Source organism: Trachurus japonicus, chromosome 6, assembly GCF_045865225.1.
Source record: "Trachurus japonicus isolate A0001 chromosome 6, Traja_1.0".
NCBI classification, from domain to species: domain Eukaryota; kingdom Metazoa; phylum Chordata; class Actinopteri; order Carangiformes; family Carangidae; genus Trachurus; species Trachurus japonicus.
In genome coordinates, this window is record NC_140912.1 from 38,786,917 (window position 1) to 38,806,990 (window position 20,074).

The window sequence follows — 20,074 nt, forward strand, 5'->3', positions numbered from 1 at the left end:
TATGTGTGATTATTGATTATTGATTTAACTGATCTGCAGGTCCATGGCCACTGCATGTGCAACCACAACACTAAAGGACTGAACTGTGAGAAGTGTCAGGACTTCTACCACGACCTCCCATGGAGACCAGCAGAGGGCCGCAACACCAACGCCTGCAAGAGTGAGTCCATACTGGTCCATACTGGTCTATACTGGTCTATACTGGTCTATACTGGTCTATACTGGTCCATACTGGTCTATACTGGTCTATACTGGTCCATACTGGTCCATACTGGTCTATACTGGTCTATACTGGTCTATACTGGTCCATACTGGTCTATACTGGTCTATACTGGTCTATACTGGTCTATACTGGTCTATACTGGTCCATACTGGTCTAAACTGGTCTATACTGGTCTAAACTGGTCTATACTGGTCCATACTGGTCTATACTGGTCTGTACTGGTCTATACTGGTCTATACTGGTCTGTACTGGTCTATACTGGTCTGGGAGAGTGGGGTAATTTGTGCCATGGGGCAAGTAGTTCCACCCCTGTTATCTAGAAAACCATAGAAGAAGTTGGTCATGTGATCACATATTTTTGAAGGGGCATCCATTTCACTCATCCTATCAAGAAGGGAGACACACGGCTTGAGAGGAAAGCACATTTATGTTCAAAAAACAAGTTTTTGCCCTCCAAAGTAAAATTTCTATGATCAAGGTTTTTTGATTGCCATGTTTGAACAATTATAGATAACTTTGAAAACAGTTCACACATGTTTTAGTGCTTTATTAAGCTACACCATGAGTCTATACAGTTAGCATGATGCCAGCTCAAAACAGCTGGGGAATCCTTTTTTTTTCAAAATGCTGGGCTTGGGGTAATTTGTGCCAAAGGGCCTGGGTTAAGTTGTGCCAGTGGCAGTGCTGTCTGTGTATAGGAGAAACATGGCAGTGGGCACGGATTTGCTTGAAACTTGACATGTGTGATGAGGGACCGCCCCTGAACACACCTGCCCAGTCTGGTTGTGCTCGTAGCGCCACCTGGTGGATGAACAAAACATTGCGTTTCTTTGCGCCACAGCCCCCAGCGTGGCTCAGGCCCCTGCGACTGCATGGGGACAAGCGAGGGCCCGATCATCGCCGCTTCTGGCTTTAATTTTGTATTGAATGTCTTGCTTTTATATAGCATTATCATTTGTGAGATTAAAATTATCTGTTTTACTTCAATTATCAATGGCACAATTTACCCCAGTGTATTTTCTCTAATGGCACAACTTACCCCGCACCGGGGGCAAGTTGTGCCAGAATTTTTTTTTTTTTTCTAAAGCAATATTTCCGAAACGGTTGATTTAAGATTCAAAGTGATTGTTCCCTGGGATGCACAACATCCTAAACTATATGTACATATATTAGTTGGGGGCATTATTATAATCCCCTTGCTTTAAAGGCAGTTTAAGTAAAAATTGGCACTACTTACCCCGCTCTCCCCTACTGGTTTATACTGGTCTTTACTGGTCTATACTGGTCTGTACTGGTCTAAATTAACCTTTTCTTCTCTGCAGAGTGTAACTGCAACACGCACTCGGCCTCGTGTCACTTCGACGCGGCCGTGTTCGTGGCGTCGGGGAACGTGAGCGGAGGAGTTTGTGACGAGTGTCAACACAACACAGCGGGACACAACTGTGAACAGTGTCGCCCGTTCTACTTCCAGCACCCGGAGAGGGACGTCAGAGACCCCAACATCTGCCAGCGTGAGTCACATGATCTCATTACTGTTACTAGTATGACGACCGCGACCGTGCTGAGGAGGAACGATGACGACTCAGCTCCAGTCCAGCTGTAGTTTTATTTTGCGCGGAAACCCTGATATGTATATAAAAAAAAGTAACGAGCGTTTTTGGGAGATGTACGGAGTAGAAAGTACCGATATTTGTGTGTGTGCAGCCTGTGTGTTTATTAGGGCCACGGGCCATCGCACCGGGCACTGGTCCCAACAGCTATGAAATAGCCGCAGGGAATTTTGCATTGAAGTCAATGGGACGGGCGAAAAAAAAAGAGCGAAAAAGACCAATCATTGGAGTTTAACAAACGTCTACTGCTCAGGCATACTTTCACCTAGAGACTCCATTTAAACTTTAAACAGTAGACACAAGTCTTGTGTATTGTCGTATTACTCCACGTTTTGATAGGTCATATAGTTTTTGATCAATCCCTGATCAATGACCATGATCATTTTTGGAGAAATTATGAGATTATAATGGTTGTGTATTGCATGGAATGTTCGTGTCAGAGTGGGTGACATCATCAGTTAGAGTGGGAGAGATGCCAGAAAAACTCCAGATTTTTTCTCTTTCCACACTCGGCCCGGCCACAATTTACACTCTACACACATGATTTTTTCAGAAAATTGTAGACAAACTTGTTATCTCTCATGTCATGTGCTCAAAATATCAGAGAGACTTACAGAATTGACAGAATCAGCCTCTGAGTGCGGCCACGTCTGTCCCTGCTCCTCATTGAGTCCAATACAAATATTTTCTGAGAGAAGCAGAACGGACTGATGTTTTAAAACTGCCAGCGTCTCCAAAATATTTACTGTAGAAACACCAAATCGTACCGAAATTTTCAGTAAGTCCTTAGAGCAACGTTGATCTGTGTTTTGTTCTGATAGGAGTTACCGTTTTGTCATGCTAAGCCTAATTGTGAGACCGGTTTAGAGGCAGAAAATGGCTCTTTTTCTCCACGTTTCTGTCTGTCTCAGCCTGCGGGGGCCCCTATCGCCGTGGTAACCTCTTTGATCCTCAGGCCAGAGCTCGTTAACTTCATAAACAATCCACCTGGCGCTCGTTTAAATGTTTATAAACACAGACACAGCTGATCAGCTCTGTCTTGACCTTAAGATCGTGGGTTTGATTCCCATGTTGACAGAGATGGTAAAACCGGCAGTAGCCCCGTGGCCCTTTCAACATTTCCCCAGAGGAAATTTTCTAGTTTGTTTATTTGTTTGTGTGTGTGTGTAGCGTGCAGCTGCGACCCACTCGGCTCGCTGCACGGCGGGATGTGCGACGGTCTGACGGACGGACGCGCCGGCCTCATCGCCGGTCAGTGTCGCTGCAAAGTCCACGTGGAGGGAGAGCGCTGCGACCGCTGTCGCCACGGTTACCACGGCCTGGGTGACACACCGGACGGCTGCACAGGTACAGACACACACACACACACACACACACACACACACACACACAGATACAGACACACACACACACACACACACATGCACTTACTAGGGATGTCACAATTACTTGTTTTCACAATTAATCGCGGTATTAAACGCCACAATTAATTGATTGCAAAGATTCCTAAATACCGTCAAAAAAAAAGATCATGTATGAACCGTGTCGGCAGATGTGACGCCAAAGTAAAGTAAATGCTCAGATACTGGTCCATTTACCTGACGTAGCATTGAATTGGTAGGAATTTAAATGCTAGAGTGTCATTTGTAATTATTAAAAAAAAAGAAGGTTAAAATTAACTTAAACATTTGGTATCGATGACACTTCCCCTGGCGGATTAATAATTGGTCATATTTGAATAGATATATTTTATAATTAGTAATGTACAGTATAATTTAACTATATTTTACACATTAATAGTGTTGTGAAAGTAATTAATGCATAATAATCGTGATAATCGTAACACCGTGATTATTTCTCTGACAATAATCGTACCAAGAAAATCTGTAATCGTGACATCACTAGCACATACACATAAGAGAATGTGATGATCACCGTGTGTCTTGTGTGTTGCCGTGGCAGCGTGCGCCTGCAGCGCCATGGGAACGGTTGCCGGAGGAAACCCGTGTGACAGCGAGACAGGAAGTTGTTTCTGTAAACGACTGGTGACCGGACGAGACTGCGACCAATGTGTGGTGAGAAACACGATGATGTCAGAGCGACGCAGCGTGATGTCACAACGACACGCCTCTAACACCTGCTCTCTGTGTGTGTGTGTCTGTGTGTGTGTGTGTGTGTGTGTGTGTGTCTGTGTGTCTGTGTGTGTGTGTGTGTGTGTGTGTGTGTGTGTGTGTGTGTGTGTGTGTGTGTGTGTGTCTGTGTGTGTGTGTGTGTGTCTGTGTGTGTGTGTGTGTGTGTGTGTGTGTGTCAGGCTGAACACTGGGGCCTCAGCAACGACGTGGACGGATGTCGACCATGTGACTGTGACCTGGGAGGAGCCGTCAACAACCAGTGAGTTCCTGTCGGCCGCTAACGGCTAACGGCTAACCGCTAACGGCTAACAGCTAACGGCTAACGGCTAACGCCTAACAAACACTCTTGTGTCCAACGATCCACACTTAGTGTTCTGGCCGTTTGAGTGCACATAGCGCACTACATTATCACACACTGCTCAGTGTGAACGCAGTTATGCACTTTTTTTTTTTTTTTTCAGAGGAGGTTAGTTAGAAATACTATGACCTGGGCAAATGAGAATATGCACCGGCCCAGTTATGCACTAAAAATATTAAGTGTAAGTGCAGAAGTGCGCGATTTGGGACACACCACCTGTCTCATACGTTGTCTTGTCCTCCCCCTCCTGTCCTCTAAGTGCTAACGGCTAACCGCTAACAGCTAACGGCTAACAAACACTCTGTCCTCCCCCTCCTGTCCTGTAGGTGCTAACGGCTAACAAACACTCTGTCCTCCCCCTCCTGTCCTCTAGGTGCTAACGGCTAACAGCTAATGGCTAACAAACACTCTGTCCTCCCCCTCCTGTCCTCTAGGTGCTAACGGCTAACAGCTAACGGCTAACAAACACTCTGTCCTCCCCCTCCTGTCCTCTAGGTGCTAACGGCTAACGGCTAACAAACACTCTGTCCTCCCCCTCCTGTCCTCTAGGTGCTAACGGCTAACAGCTAACGGCTAACAAACACTCTGTCCTCCCCCTCCTGTCCTCTAGGTGCTAACGGCTAACAGCTAATGGCTAACAAACACTCTGTCCTCCCCCTCCTGTCCTCTAAGTGCTAACGGCTAACAGCTAACGGCTAACAAACACTCTGTCCTCCCCCTCCTGTCCTGTAGGTGCTAACAGCTAACGGCTAACCGCTAACAAACACTCTGTCTCATACGTTGTCTTGCCCCCCCCCCCCCCCCCTCCTGTCCTCTAGGTGCTAACAGCTAACAGCTAATAAACACTCTGTCTCATACGTTGTCTTGCCCCCCCCCCCTCCTGTCCTCTAGGTGCTAACGGCTAACAGCTAATAAACACTCTGTCTCATACGCTGTCTTGCCCCCCCCCCCCCCCCCCCCTCCTGTCCTCTAGGTGCTAACGGCTAACAGCTAATAAACACTCTGTCTCATACGTTGTCTTGCCCCCCCCCCCCCCCCCCCCTCCTGTCCTCTAGGTGCTAACGGCTAACAGCTAATAAACACTCTGTCTCATACGTTGTCTTTCCCACCCCCCCTCCTGTCCTCTAGGTGCTAACGGCTAACAGCTAATAAACACTCTGTCTCATACGTTGTCTTGCCCCCCCCCCCCCCCTCCCGTCCTCTAGGTGCTAACGGCTAACAGCTAATAAACACTCTGTCTCATACGTTGTCCTCCCCTCCCCCCCCCCCCCTCCTGTCCTCTAGGTGCTAACCGCTAACAGCTAACCGCTAATAAACACTCTGTCTCATACGTTGTCCTCCCCTCCCCCCCCCCCCCCTCCTGTCCTCTAGGTGCTAACGGCTAACGGCTAACAAACACTCTGTCCTCCCCCTCCTGTCCTCTAGGTGCTAACGGCTAACAGCTAATAAACACTCTGTCTCATACGTTGTCTTGCCCCCCCCTCCTGTCCTCTAGGTGCTAACGGCTAACAGCTAATAAACACTCTGTCTCATACGTTGTCTTGCCCCCCCCCCCCCCCCCTCCTGTCCTCTAGGTGCTAACGGCTAACAGCTAATAAACACTCTGTCTCATACGTTGTCCTCCCCTCCCCCCCCCCCCCTCCTGTCCTCTAGGTGCTAACCGCTAACACTAACCGCTAATAAACACTCTGTCTCATACGTTGTCCCTCCCCTCCCCCCCCCCCCCCTCCTGTCCTCTAGGTGCTAACAGCTAACAGCTAATAAACACTCTGTCTCATACGTTGTCCTGTCCTGCAGGTGCGACCAGCTGAGCGGTCAGTGCGTCTGCAGAAACCACATGTTTGGCCGTCGCTGTGACCAGGTGGAGTCGGGCTTCTACTTCGTGGCTCTGGACCACTACACGTACGAGGCCGAGGACGCCGAGTTCGGACCCGTGAGTCACTTTTAACCTCTGACCTCTGACCAGCTGTGAAGGGTTAACCCTACCCTACGATAGTTAATATTATAGGGGAGAGCCGGGTCGATTGATACACGGGACGATTGATACACAGCGATTTCCTCGAAAACCACACAAGCTTGAGCCGTCAGATTTTGTCACTATGTTCAGCACTCAACACCGACCAATCCTGGGAAAGCTTGTGAAATTACGTCATGCCATTCAAAAGTTATTAGCGTGAACCGGTTTTTGACTACGGAAAGTAAAATGTTAGGTGCGGTAGTTTTTTTGTGATCAAAAGTTGTATTGTGTGTTTCATGCAATAATAATATGACCTAACAACAGATGAATTCGTACATAAACAGGTCCTAAACTATGCAATGTCATAGTTTTGAAGTTTAGAGGCAAAGCAGGTTGAAGTGTCAGTCGTCGCTGCAGCTGTTTCAAATGTCCCTCACGCCACCGTGCGTAGTGATTGTGGTCACATTGCGCGATCAATATCTGTATATAAATCACCAAATTAATAGCCTAACTGTTTTGCAATGAACAACAACCGATTTGAATGAACAACATGTATTTTTAATAAACACCACATATTTTTAATGTTCGTGTTTATGACGTGAATCAACAGATATTCAGCAAAGTGAGGGGAAAATGCCGAGGGTAAAATGACAATATGTTCAACTGTGTCTCCATAAACATGACTTAGGACAGGGAAATAAGTAAATGAAATGAAAATGCAGTCGTCCAACAACTCGTACAAAAGAAGAAAGGCGAGTTTAATCGAAATGCGGATCTTGACAATAACGCACGGGACAAAAATATTTATTTGACCTATTTATATTGTGAGAAATTATGTGACATTTTGGCAATAACGAGTACACTAGTATGTTGTCTGATATGCTGCATAAAAACGAGAGTAATGTCAGTAGTTTCTGTTTAAAACGCTGTTTCAACCGTCCCTCCTCTGTGTCTCAAACGACCCGCATAGGTGGGGCGTTTGAGACAAATGTCAACTTACGTTCAAAGTTATAAAACAGCGCGATCATCCAACATATGTGTTAAATTACACTTGTAACTAAGAGAATACACATGTGAGTTGTTGATCACATGATAAAAATGTTTGTGTACATAACGTCATCTTTGAAAAAGACGTTTAAATGAAAAGTGTATCAATCGACCCGGCTCTCCCCTATATATATATGGTACACTGCAAAAACTCTGAATCTTTCCAAGAATATTTGTCTAATTTCTTGTTAAAATGTCTCATTTCTAGTCAAAACTAATCTCTTTCCACTTAAAATAAGACTCATCACCTAAAAATTAACTTGTTTTTAGATCATTTTCACTTGTTTCAAACTAATTTTCACTTGAAATAAGTAGAAAAATCTGCCAGTGAAAGACAGTTTTGTGCTTCTAATAAGGAAGAACTATCCAATTTCTACTTATTTCAAGTGAAAATCAGCTTGAAAGAAGTAAAAAGTGTCTAAAAACAAGCTTCTTTTAATATGATGAGTCTAAATTTAAATAAAATGAGATTTGTTTTGATGAGATATTACATTTTGACAAATATTCTTGGTGCGATTTAGAGTTTTTGCAGTGTATTTCCTGTATTTGTTGCTGCCTGCCTGTCCAGTTTCATTGGTTTGATTTAACTGTTGAGCTCATGAATATTAATGAGCACAACTGTGTTTGTTAGAGTTCAGATCAGTGGTGTAACATTATGCTGATGACACCGTCTTGTGTATCTTCTATAAACCAATCAGCAGCTAGTTTGTGATGTCATAGTGACGTTAAACGAACAAGCTAAAGCCTTCAGCACGGAGGAGGAAAATATTAGTCATCTGTTCTCTGAATGTCGTCATACCGACTTGTTTTGGATAGAACTAGAAGACATGTTTAGATTTTTGACAGGCATCAAGATTAAACTTTTAAAAAAAGATATAATTCTCACTTATGATGAAAAAAAAACTTAAGGGAAAGGAATTGTTTTTGTTGAATCTTTTTATTTTACAAGGGAAATATTACATCCATAAATGTAAATGGTCCAAAAAACCACATTTTTATGAGTTTAAAATAGAAATCAGATATTACATGCAGCTTCTACAAAATATGAAAGACGGAAAAGCTATAAAAACCTTGGAATATTATAAATTATTACAAACAACTATATGATTTAATAATAATTATAATATATACCTATAACATATAATATTAATACCCCTTTCTATGTATATATGCATATATTTTTTGTTTGTTTGTGTGTATATATGTCTTCATAAATTAAAAAAAAAAAAGGCTTCATCACATGTCCAGAGGTCAGAGGTCACTGCTTGTGTGTTCAGGGCGTTACCGCGGTGACGAGGCCGCGGCCCCAGGACCACGGTCCCACCTGGACCGGGATGGGCCTGGCCAACGTTCCCGAGGGAGCGTTCCTGGAGTTCTCCGTGGACAACCTCCCCCGCTCCATGGAGTATGACATCATCATCCGCTACGAGCCGCAGGTAGGACGCCGCTGTCGCCCACGCAGGGTTCAAACTTCACTTTTTTGCTCACTGGCCAACTGGCTAGTGAGCTTTAAAAATCTACTGGCCAGAAAGATTTTTTACTGGCCAAAAATTATGTATAGCTGTTTTGTATATTTTTCATTGTGTTGAACTGTTATAATACACTCATAAGCATTTTAACACATATCATAGCTATTAGCATATTTTTGTGTGGAATAAAGGAGTCAAGTTTGCCTTTTTTCCCTAAAAGGTTTATTTTAGGGCTGCACATGGTTAACCGTTTAACCATTAACCTATAACAAGAACTTGACCGAATAATACTATCAGTTATTTATTTATATATATTTATTTATTAGCTCCTTATGTCGTCAACTCATGGGGGCGTGTCGACATGTGCAGACTTCCACTGCCTTCAGTCATATTATTTAGTAGCTAAAAGTTTCACAGGAGGACTGACACTGTGCACCATGAAGGAAGATCAGACAATAAATGTAGCTACACGGACATAGATGTGCATCACCTGTAACAACGGCGCTGCAAAAAAAAAAAAGAGGTGGCAGGTCTCCTGCAGCTCCACAGAGGAGCTGTCAGAGGAGCTGCTGCTCCTCTCTCTTCAGTCTGGTGTTTGGCTGCACTTTCAATAAGAAAAGTTCCATATGAGCTGATCAGCTGAGACAGAGCACAAAGGATGTGGCATCGATCAGATATCGCAGCGCACATGTTTATTTAACAGCAAAAAAAAACCATGGTCACAGCCGTTAATATAATACATCCATGGTCACAGCCGTTAATATAATACATCCATGGTCACCGCCGGGTCGGGAGGAACAGGAACAACAACCAAGTAGTTGGATTGTTTTTCACTGGCCAGAGTGGCCAGTCAGCCGGCTTCCTTTACTCGCCAAAGCATCAAAGTTAGTCGCCACTGGCGACTGGCGACTGCTCATTTTGAACCCTGCGGCCACATGTAGCCCCGCCCACATGTAGCTCCGCCCACATGTAGCCCCGCCCACGTGTAGCTCCGCCCACGTGTAGCCCCGCCCACGTGTAGCCCCGCCCACGTGTAGCTCCGCCCACGTGTAGCCCCGCCCACGTGTAGCCCCGCCCACGTGTAGCCCCGCCCACGTGTAGCCCCGCCCACGTGTAGCCCCGCCCACGTGTAGCTCCGCCCATCGGTGCCCATCGGTGCCACTCAAACTAGCGGTTTTAGGCGGCGATCATGCGACTGAGTTCTAGTAGTTGTTGTGCGTCGATGTGCTGGGACACGGAGAAACACGCTAAGTGTTGGTGTGTGTCTGAGTCATCGTCCAATCATGTGGGGAGCTGATGATGTCAAGATTTTTCATTTTATATCGCACAAAACACCAGAAATGTGGGGCGTCGCGTGGCGTAGTGGTTAGAGCGGGCGCCCCATGTATAGAGGCACAGTCCTTGCTGCAGTCGGCCCCGGTTCGAGTCCCGCGTCGGGTGCCATTTGCTGCATGTCGTCCCCCCTCTCTCTGCCTCCCCGTTTCCTGTCTGTCTCAACTATACTTTAAAAAAAAAAAAAACACCAGAAGTGTGTGTAAATGAAACCGTGTGCTTCCAGGTGAAATAAAGGTGAATGTAACTTTAATGTCGTCTGTTGAACAGTCACGGCCCTTTGACAGATATACTAGGAGGTGATGACCCTGTTTAAAGTTTGCTTGTTGCCATGGCAGCTGCCCGACCAATGGGAGGAGGTGCTGATGACGGTGATGAGGCCTGGGCCAATCACAGCAGACAGCCGCTGCGTGAACACCGTCCCCGACGACGACCACCAGATGACATCGCTCCACCCCGGCTCACGGTAACCAGACAAAGATGTTCCACTCTTCACATTCTGGCTTATATTATATATATATATATATATATATATATATATATATAATATGTAATTCCTTCTAGTGGGGCGGATTAGCTGAACCATCGTTCACTTTGTGATAAAAACATGTGTTGGTGAATATGTTTCAGACAAATCTGGATATTGGGCCACCTCCAAAGCGCCCCCTAGTGGCCGTGGCAGCCATTTGTTATGCGAATAAATGAATGATTAATAAAAACTGCCCTTTTAATAATACCAACTATGTATTATAGTGTCATAATTATTGGAAAAAGTGTGTTCATTTGTCTTTGTATGATGTCTGGTTTAGGAGTTATGAAAATTGGCGTTTTCGCCATTCGTGCGGACATAAATTCAAAATGGCCACCGAAAAAACCCCCATGGGACATTAGTTGACCCGGGCAACAAGCAAAAATCTTAAGTAGACATCTTAAGGGTCCTTAAAGGACAATTCCAGGCGAATTCAACTCAGGGGTGTATTTTCCTATCATTTTAGGTCTAACAGAATGAATCTGAAGATTTTCAGTTTAATGTCTCCTGTTTTGTGGTAGTTGTGTCTGTCCCCGCATCGCCACGGCAACGATGAATGGGAGTGGATGTAAGTTCTGCTGTTTAGGCTGTTTCCATCCCTCAAAGCCACAGACAGCGTCAGATGGCTACTCAAACATGCACCGAGAAGTTTATTTACTTCAAGCAAGCCGACATGTTTGTAAAACTAGATCTAATTCAAAGTCTCCTGGAGTCTCACGCGAGACCCAGTTGCCGTGCTCGGTGTGTTCAGGTGCAGTGGGAAAAGCTCCCGTTTGTGTCATAAACACAGGAATATCAACTCTTTACTTGCTTCAAGTAAAAAAAACTTCTCGGCGCATCTTTGAGTCGCCACCTGACGCTGTCTGTGGAAAAAAATGTACACTTGAAGCAAGTAAAGAGTTGATATTCCTGTGTTTATGACACAAGCGGTAGCTCCTACTGCGCCTGAACACACCAGCACTGCAACTTCGGGCTCACGCGAGACTCTGGGAGACTTTGAATTAGATCGACTTTTACAAACATCAGGGATGCAAACAGCGGCCGAAAAGCGAAACTCGCTTTTTTCATGACCAATTAGGTGACTTGTGTGAATCGTTCAGATCCGAAGAGTTTTTGTTTTTGAGGGGAGGTGGAGGGGGGTCTCAGCGTCTCAGCTGGGGTCAGTAAAATGTTTCTCTAACAGGCTGACAGAGACAATCACGTGAAACTGAGGCGAACTCATTCATGGTCTCTGATTATACTGATAACAGCCGACCTCCAATGTAGAGACACGACATGCGCGCTCATTAAAGCGGTGCGTAGCCGCGTGCAGTCGGTGCGACGGCGACGCCGTTTTTTTCCCCCCGTGCACCGTGGAGCTGTGGCCGCGGACATGCACGGTTCCCTACGTTGCTGTGTCAGGCAGGTGTTTCCCACGGAGCTCTGCCCCGTTTCAGAGGTGAAGGAAGCCCTGAGTGGAAAGACGTCGCCTCCGCGATGTAGAATGTGTTCAATTAAAGTGAAACTAACACATTATATAGACCTATATGTCCATTACACACTGAATGAAACATCCCATGTCTTTATTTATTCCGTTTATTTTAATAGTAATAATTATGACTAACATTCAGTGAAGACCTAAAAATCAGTTTCTCCAAAATTGAAATATTGCAAAGGATTTTTATTTTTTTTAAGCATTTTTAATCTAGAAATGTTGGCCTCCTGAAAACTATGTCCATCTATATGCACTCAATACTTGGTTGGTGTTGAACTACTGGAAATTGACTTTTCCATGATATTATAATGTAATCATTTGTTAATGGTGAGCACCCCCCCCCCCCACGCCAGACAATTCCTCTCTTTTTTGGTCCTGACCCGTTTGCATCCCTGAAACATGTCGGCTTGCTTGAAGTAAATAAACTTCTGGCTGCATGTTTGAGTCTCCATCTGACGCTGTCTGTGGCTTTGAGGGATGGAAACAGCCTAAGCAGCAGAACTTACATCCGCTCCCATTCATTGCTGCCGTGGCGACGCGGGGACAGACACAACTACCACAAAACAGGAGACATTAAACTGAAAACCTTCAGATTCATTCTTTTAGACCTAAAATGATATGAAAATACAGCCCTGAGTTGAATTCGCCTGGAATTGTCCTTTAAAAACCAAAAATGTTTGAAACATATCCAGCAACACCTCCACCAAATGTTGTGCTTCTGTCACAAAATAAACAATTGTTGTGATTTATTGAGCTAATCTGCCCCACAGGGGATGCACATTGTTGGGGGGCGCTACCCACACGTTTAGCCCCGTTGCTCCTTCCATGAACGCACGATCCTTACAAGCTGTACCTCGTTGTAAAGGTGACTAATCAGGCTTTCCAACAATATACAATACATCACCAGTTGGTGTTATTAAAAGGGCAGTTCTTTTCCCTTAGAGGGTTTGGGACAATGGAACCTGTGATTTCTTTGTGTTTAATTACAAACGCCAATAAACAGATTAAAAAAAAAAAAAGGATCGACATGAAGGGAGCTGCCGCCCCATGTAGAGGCTACAGTCCTCGCTGCAGGCGGCCCCGGTTCGAATCCCGCATGGGGCGGCCCTTTCTGCATGTCATTGCCCCTCTGTCTGATCTATTCTAGATCTCTGTTGTGTGTAATAAAGGGCAGTTCCGCTCAGCTCAGACAGGATTTAAATGCAGTACTTGTACATGTGCTGTAGTATTTCTACAGTGTCAGTTATCTGTTGTGTGTATTAAAGGGCAGTTCCGCTCTGTCTCCCCAGCTACGAGGTTCTGCCCCGGCCCGTCTGCTTCGAGTCTGGACTCAACTACACCGTTCGCCTCAGTCTGCCGCTCTACTCGGCCGCCAGCGACGTGCAGTCGCCGTACACGCTCATCGACTCGGTGAGGACGCTCCGGCCTGACCCATGTTTGGTTTTTATTTAAATATATGTTTATTGCTTTTCAAAATGTAAGAAAGACACAGGACAAACAGAGGAAACAAACTAAACAAGACCCTCCCCCCAACAGAATCAGCTCATCTCTGAAGAAAATAATAATAAAGGCCACATAACAGTCAATACAATAAACTAAACATATTTAAAGAAAACTGTACAAAATGCAAAGTAAAATAAGAAGTACTACACATAGCAAGGTGTTTCACATCGACACATTAGTCCTTCCTTTGAAGTAATTGCAGAAACAGAAACATGTCTTCTATGTCTTCATTAGAAACTCTCAGTCTCTCCAGGTGAAGCATGTTCAACGTTTCCCTTTTAGCCACAAGTCGTATGTGGCTGCAGTGTCGGATTCATGTCCAGAGGATTCATTACAATCACAGTTCCACATAGAGCTAAACAGCCTTTTTCTGATGTTTGTTGGCAGAAGACAAAGGGGAAGTTGGCTACTAATGGATCAGGCTAACCTTTCATTTCATTTCATTTCATAACCTTTATCTAAACTCAGAGATATATTGAGGAGTAACCTCATTTACAATAGGCCGAGATGAAACACAAAACATGTAACAGAAGACAAGACATTTGAAACATACCAAAACATAACAGAATACCAGAAGTTAAAGGTGACTAGGGTAAACTGAAACGTAGTTAAAAGCAGTCGAGCAGTTAGAGGTGAAATAAGATGTAGTTATGGCTTTAAATTGTCCTGTTGATGAAAGTGAGGTGAGTTTCAGATGGTTTTGCAGAGTGTTGCAGGTTGTAGGTGCAGCAGGAAGAGAAACTGGTTTTTCCCAGTTCGGTGTTAACAGAGGACGTTGTTGTTCTGGAGAAAACGCTGTGGTCCCGTGCTCTCGCTCAGTGTCAAAATCTTTCCAAGAATATTTGTCTCATTTCTAGTCAAAACGAATCTCTTTCCACTTAAAATAAGACTCATCACCTAAAAATGAACTTGTTTTTAGATCATTTTCACTTGTTTCAAACTAATTTTCACTTGAAATAAGTAGAAAAATCTGCCAGTGAAAGCAAGTTTTTTGTGTTTGTAATAAGAAAGAAAAACTTGCTCCACTGTCAGATTTTTCTACTTATTTCAAGTGAAAATCTGCTTGAAAGAAGTAAAAAGTGTCTAAAAACAAGCTGCTTTTAATGTGATGGGTCTGATTTTAATAGAATGAGGTTAGTTTTGACTAGAAATGAGACAAATATTCTTGGTGAGATTTAGAGTTAGTTGCTCTGGCTCAGTGTCCCGTGTGTCTTCTTTCTCCGTCTTCTCCGTCGTCAGATCGTGTTGATGCCTCACTGTGAGAACCTGGAGATCTTCACCGGCGGCGACGGCGGCCACGGCGACGCGGGAGGTAACCGTGGCGACGGCGGAGGAAACCGCGGCTGGGAGACCTTCCAGCGCTACCGTTGCCTAGAGACCAGCCAGGCCGTCATCAAGACGCCCATGACGGAGATCTGCCAGAACTTCATCTTCAGCATCTCGGCCATGTTGCACCAGGGAGCTAAAGGTACAGTCCGCCCTTTCTCCCTCTGGTCTGTGACCTTTGACCTTTGACCTCGACGAGTCTCGACTCGTTTCCTCCTCCTCACATTCCTCCTCCCCCCGGCCCCTCGGCCCCTCGGCCCCACCCCGACCTCCAGGCACTAAAGCTCTGACAGGATGTGGGGGAGTTGCTTTGTTTGGCCTTCTGACATGTTAAAGCAGAATTTATTAAAGGGATAGTTCACCCAAAATTGAAATGTCCCTCATTATTATCTCCTCCCCCTCATGTGGACTAAGGGCTGGGAGAAGTTTCAGAGTCCTCTGTGGCTTCTCTGAGTTACAGGGGGTCTCGGCGTAGCAGTGCATGTCCATATGACGGTTGCTAATGGATACCAACTGTCTTCGTAACAAAAAGACACACCAAAAAACATCCAGATACCTCCATGCTGCTCGTATGTAATGTCCCTCTGGTATTGAAGCCCCGACATGCGAATAAGTCGAAGAGGAGCTTCCGCTACAAAACAAGCTTGAAATATATAATCTTATTTAATTTTTTCCGGAACAATTTCTCATGTCGGGGCTTCAATACAAGAGGGACATTACAGACGAGCAGCATGGAGGTATCTGGATGTTTTTTGGTGTGTCTTTTTGTTACGAAGACAGTTGGTATCCATTAGCAACCGTCATATGGACATGCACTGCTACGCCGAGACCCCCTGTAACTCAGAGAAGCCACGGAGGACTCTGAAACTTCTCCCAGCCCTTAGTCCACATGAGGGGGAGGAGATAATGAGTTAATGAAATTTCAATTTTGGGTGAACTATCCCTTTAAAGGATAGTTCCTTGAGATGTGGCATCTCCCTAGACAGACACACACACACAGAACACACAACAACAATACACTACACTACATTATAGACATACATAACATGACAAATACACACAACCTACCCACATACGTCTAACAAACAGAACAGAGATGTTGAATCACACAGTAGGAATAACGACATAACGAAAATGGAGAAAGATAAAAGTGTGGTGACATCCTGAAACAATGAAGAGAGGTAATAGAACACAAAAAAGGTCCAGTCCGATGGGGCTTTATGTTGGAATGACCCTTTAACAACCTCTTTAGAAAATCTAGGAACAAAGAAAAAAGGGAAGTTCATATGGAATCATAAGTTCTTTTAAATAAGGAGGACAATGGAGATTAATACATTTGAAAAGAAAATGAAGCCAATGAGATTTCCTTCTTGATCTGGGTTGTAGTCAGTTCAATGACTCAAACATGAGACGATGATGAGTTTTGAAAGGAAAAATAGTGGAGCGGATTAGCTCAATATTTTACACCAATCGTTCACTTTGTGATAAAAGCATGAAATTTGGTGGATGTGTTGGTGAATTATGTGAATATGTATGAATCTGGATATTGGGCCACCTCAAAAGCGCCCCCTAGTGGCCGTGGCAGCCATTTGTTATGCGAATAAATGAATGATGAATGTAAACTGCCCTTTTAATAATACCAACTGGTGATGTATTGTATATTGTTGGAAAGCCTGATTAGTCACCTTTACAACGAGGTACAGCTTGTAAGGATCGTGCATTCATGGAATGAGTAACGGGGCTAAACGTGTGGGTAGCGCCCCCCAACAATGTGCATCCCCTATGGGCGGATTAGCTCAATAAATCACAACAATTGTTTATTTTGTGACAGAAGCACAACATTTGGTGGAGGTGTTGGTGGATACATTTTTGAAACATGGTTTTTAAGGACCCTTAAGATGTCTACTTAAGATTTTTGCTTGTTGCCCGGGTCAACTAATGTTCCATGGTAGGTTTTTTCGGTGGCCATTTTGAATGTATGTCTGCACGAATGGCGAAAACACCAATTTTCATAACTCCTAAACCAGACATCATACAAAGACAAATGAACACACTTGTTCCAATAATTATGACACTATAATACATAGTTGGTATTATTAAAAGGGCAGTTTTTATTCATCATTCATTTATTCGCATAACAAATGGCTGCCACGGCCACTAGGGGGCGCTTTTGAGGTGGCCCAATATCCAGATCTGTCTGAAACATATTCACCAACACATGTTTTTATCACAAAGTGAACGATGGTTCAGCTAATCCGCCGCACTAGTAGAACTTATTCCAAATATGTATTAGTTCCCTATTTATAAAAGTTCATCTTTCCATCTCTAGACATTGTTCCGTTTGCTCTTCATTTTGGTGTATTTGATTGTTTCCATGCTTTGGTGTGAGTTGATTGATTGATTGGTTTGTGTTGGACTGCGTTTCCCAGAATGCCGTTGTGACGCTCAGGGCTCGGTGAGCTCGGTGTGCGACCCTCGGGGGGGGCAGTGCCTCTGTCGGCCCAACGTGGTGGGGAGGAGCTGCGACCGCTGCGCTCCGGCCACGTTCCACTTCGGACCCAACGGCTGCAGAGGTGAAGTCACAAAAACATCTGATTAACACTTATCACATATGTGTTTTTATGTTTAATTATATATAATAATACAAACGCTGCATCTTTTCCTCTTGTTTTCAATTACTTTTTTGTTGCAGATTCCACTATTCACTCACACCCAGCCAGACAAGATGATCATATTTATCGTACATGTTCTCTACAACATCAGGGCCGTTCAGTATTAAACTCAGAGCTCCTTTAATCTGGAACTCTAAACCTCATATAATTATAAGTGTCGGTCTATTAGATTTAAACATGTTCTACTAAGTGACTGTGTGTTAATACTGGAGTGATTTGAGTTGTCTTATTGTTAGCATTGTGATTTTTTATTATATTATTTTTAAGATGAGTAGTGTTTCTACTCTCACTGTCTAGTGTGTATGCATGTGTGTGTCTGTGTGTGTATGTGTATACATGGGTATACATATTGTCTTGTTTTGGTAATTGTTGTTTTGGTTCCTGAGCTGAGGCCCTTTTGTCAATGTATTTTAATGAATTTTAATGTGTCCTATTCTTGTTATTCTAAACAGTATCTGACCGAATCTCCTTGTTGTTTACATTCTACTTCCGGGTAGAAAACCAGCTGTAATCTGAATGAGATCAATACGAACGAGAGTTTAGCTACATATCATATTTTTCACCGTTTAGACAAATCTGAAATGATTGAAGAAACATTACTATTTCTGTGTGTGTGTTTTGTGTTGCTATGTGTTGTATTTATTCAGTTTGGGGGAATCACAGTGTCTAGAAAGCATCAGTGGCTCAGCTGACAGGGACAGCTAACGGTAGCTAAGCTAACGGTAGCTAAACTAACGGTAGCTAAGCTAACGGTAGCTAAGCTAACGGTAGCTAAGCTAACAGCAGGACGTCAGCTGTTAAAACCCTCCCGTTGTGGGACACGACATGAAACTACTCCAGTTAGCTCAGTCATGTTGGAACTCAGATATCCGCTGGAGGAAATATTTTTTCATGGAGCGTTTATTGAGTCACCGAGTTATTAAAGTTAAACAGGTAGGGGGCGGTGTGTGGCGCAGTGGTTAAAGCGGCCGCCCCATGTAGAGGCTATAGTCCTCAACGCAGGCGTCCCCGGTTCGAATCCCGCGTCGGGCAGCCCTTTCCTGCATGTCATTCCCCCTCTCTCTGCCTCCCCCTTTCCTGTCTATCTCACTGTGCTATCAAATAAAGGCAAAAAAAAAAAAAAAAAAAAAAGTTAAACAGGTAGCTAACCGTTAGCCCGGCTAATCTATGATAACCATGACTAATTACAAAAATGTGCACACAGAAATAGTAATGTTTGTCCAATCATTGGTTTTATAAACTTTACAAACATCAGATTAGTCTAAACGGTGATATAGTGACATGAAAAATTAGCGAAACTCTCGTCCGTCACTATTGTTCTCATGCTGGTTTTCTACCAGGAAGTAGTTGTAAACAACAAGGAGATTCGTCCTATTGGTGCGAACAGATAAACTAAACAGTGATGTCAGAGTGACGTCAGAGTGACATCAGAGCGTAACAGTGTGTGTGTGTGTGTGTGATGTTTCCCTGCAGACTGTGAGTGTGACCCTCGGGGCTCTGTGGGACCGCTGTGCGAGCAGCGTAGCGGTCAGTGTGAGTGTGTGTCTGGCGCTAGCGGCCGGCGCTGCGACCGCTGCGCTGCGGGCCACTGGGGTTTCCCCGCCTGCCGCCGCTGCAGCTGCAACGGCCGCGCGGACGCCTGCGACGCCGCCACCGGGGCCTGCAGCGACTGCAGAGACCACAGCACCGGACACGGCTGTGAACGGTGAGACAGACAGATGTTTACCGCCGATCGCAGGTCTGATTCCTCTGTCACCGTGACGACCTCTAATCCTCCTGCTTTCAGATGCCTGGATGGTTACTACGGCAACCCGGTGCTGGGCTCGGGCGACCACTGCCGTCCCTGCATGTGTCCCGACGGTCCGGGCAGCGCCAGGCAGTTCGCCGCCAGCTGTTACCGCGGCAACGACTCGCAGCACGCCGTCTGCGTCTGCAACACGGGATACTCAGGTACAACTTTATTAACAACGAGCTGTCACAATGTTACAACTTTATTAACAAGGAGCTGTTACAATGTTACAACTTTATTAACAAGGAGCTGTTACAATGTTACAACTTTATTAACAACGAGCTGTTACAATGTTACAACTTTATTAACAAGGAGCTGTTACAATGTTACAACTTTATTAACAACGAGCTGTTACAATGTTACAACTTTATTAACAAGGAGCTGTTACAATGTTACAACTTTATTAACAACGAGCTGTTACAATGTTACAACTTTATTAACAACGACATGAATGCTGAATGTTTCTTTATGAACAACGAGATGAATGCTGAATGTTTCTTTATGAACAACGAGATGAATGCTGAATGTTTCTTTATGAACAACGAGATGAATGCTGAATGTTTCTTTATGAACAACAAGATGAATGCTGAATGTTTCTTTATGAACAAGATGAATGCTGAATGTTTCTTTATTAACAAGGAGATGAATGCTGA

General features: G+C 44.3%; 1 protein-coding gene across 1 annotated transcript in view; it reads left to right on the forward strand.

The window, feature by feature from the left end:
• The window catches only part of lamb1a (laminin, beta 1a), a 62,434-nt gene that overhangs the window by 13,063 nt on the left and 29,297 nt on the right, over positions 1–20,074 (forward strand). The window contains exons 8-20 of the mRNA XM_085780529.1: positions 40–160; positions 1,546–1,734; positions 3,004–3,180; positions 3,796–3,908; positions 4,145–4,224; positions 6,121–6,256; positions 8,605–8,763; positions 10,467–10,594; positions 13,421–13,541; positions 14,874–15,102; positions 17,390–17,533; positions 19,106–19,337; positions 19,419–19,582. Coding sequence (XP_085636655.1) covers positions 40–160; positions 1,546–1,734; positions 3,004–3,180; positions 3,796–3,908; positions 4,145–4,224; positions 6,121–6,256; positions 8,605–8,763; positions 10,467–10,594; positions 13,421–13,541; positions 14,874–15,102; positions 17,390–17,533; positions 19,106–19,337; positions 19,419–19,582 — 1,993 coding nt within the window. The remainder of the gene's footprint in view (positions 1–39; positions 161–1,545; positions 1,735–3,003; positions 3,181–3,795; positions 3,909–4,144; positions 4,225–6,120; positions 6,257–8,604; positions 8,764–10,466; positions 10,595–13,420; positions 13,542–14,873; positions 15,103–17,389; positions 17,534–19,105; positions 19,338–19,418; positions 19,583–20,074) is intronic.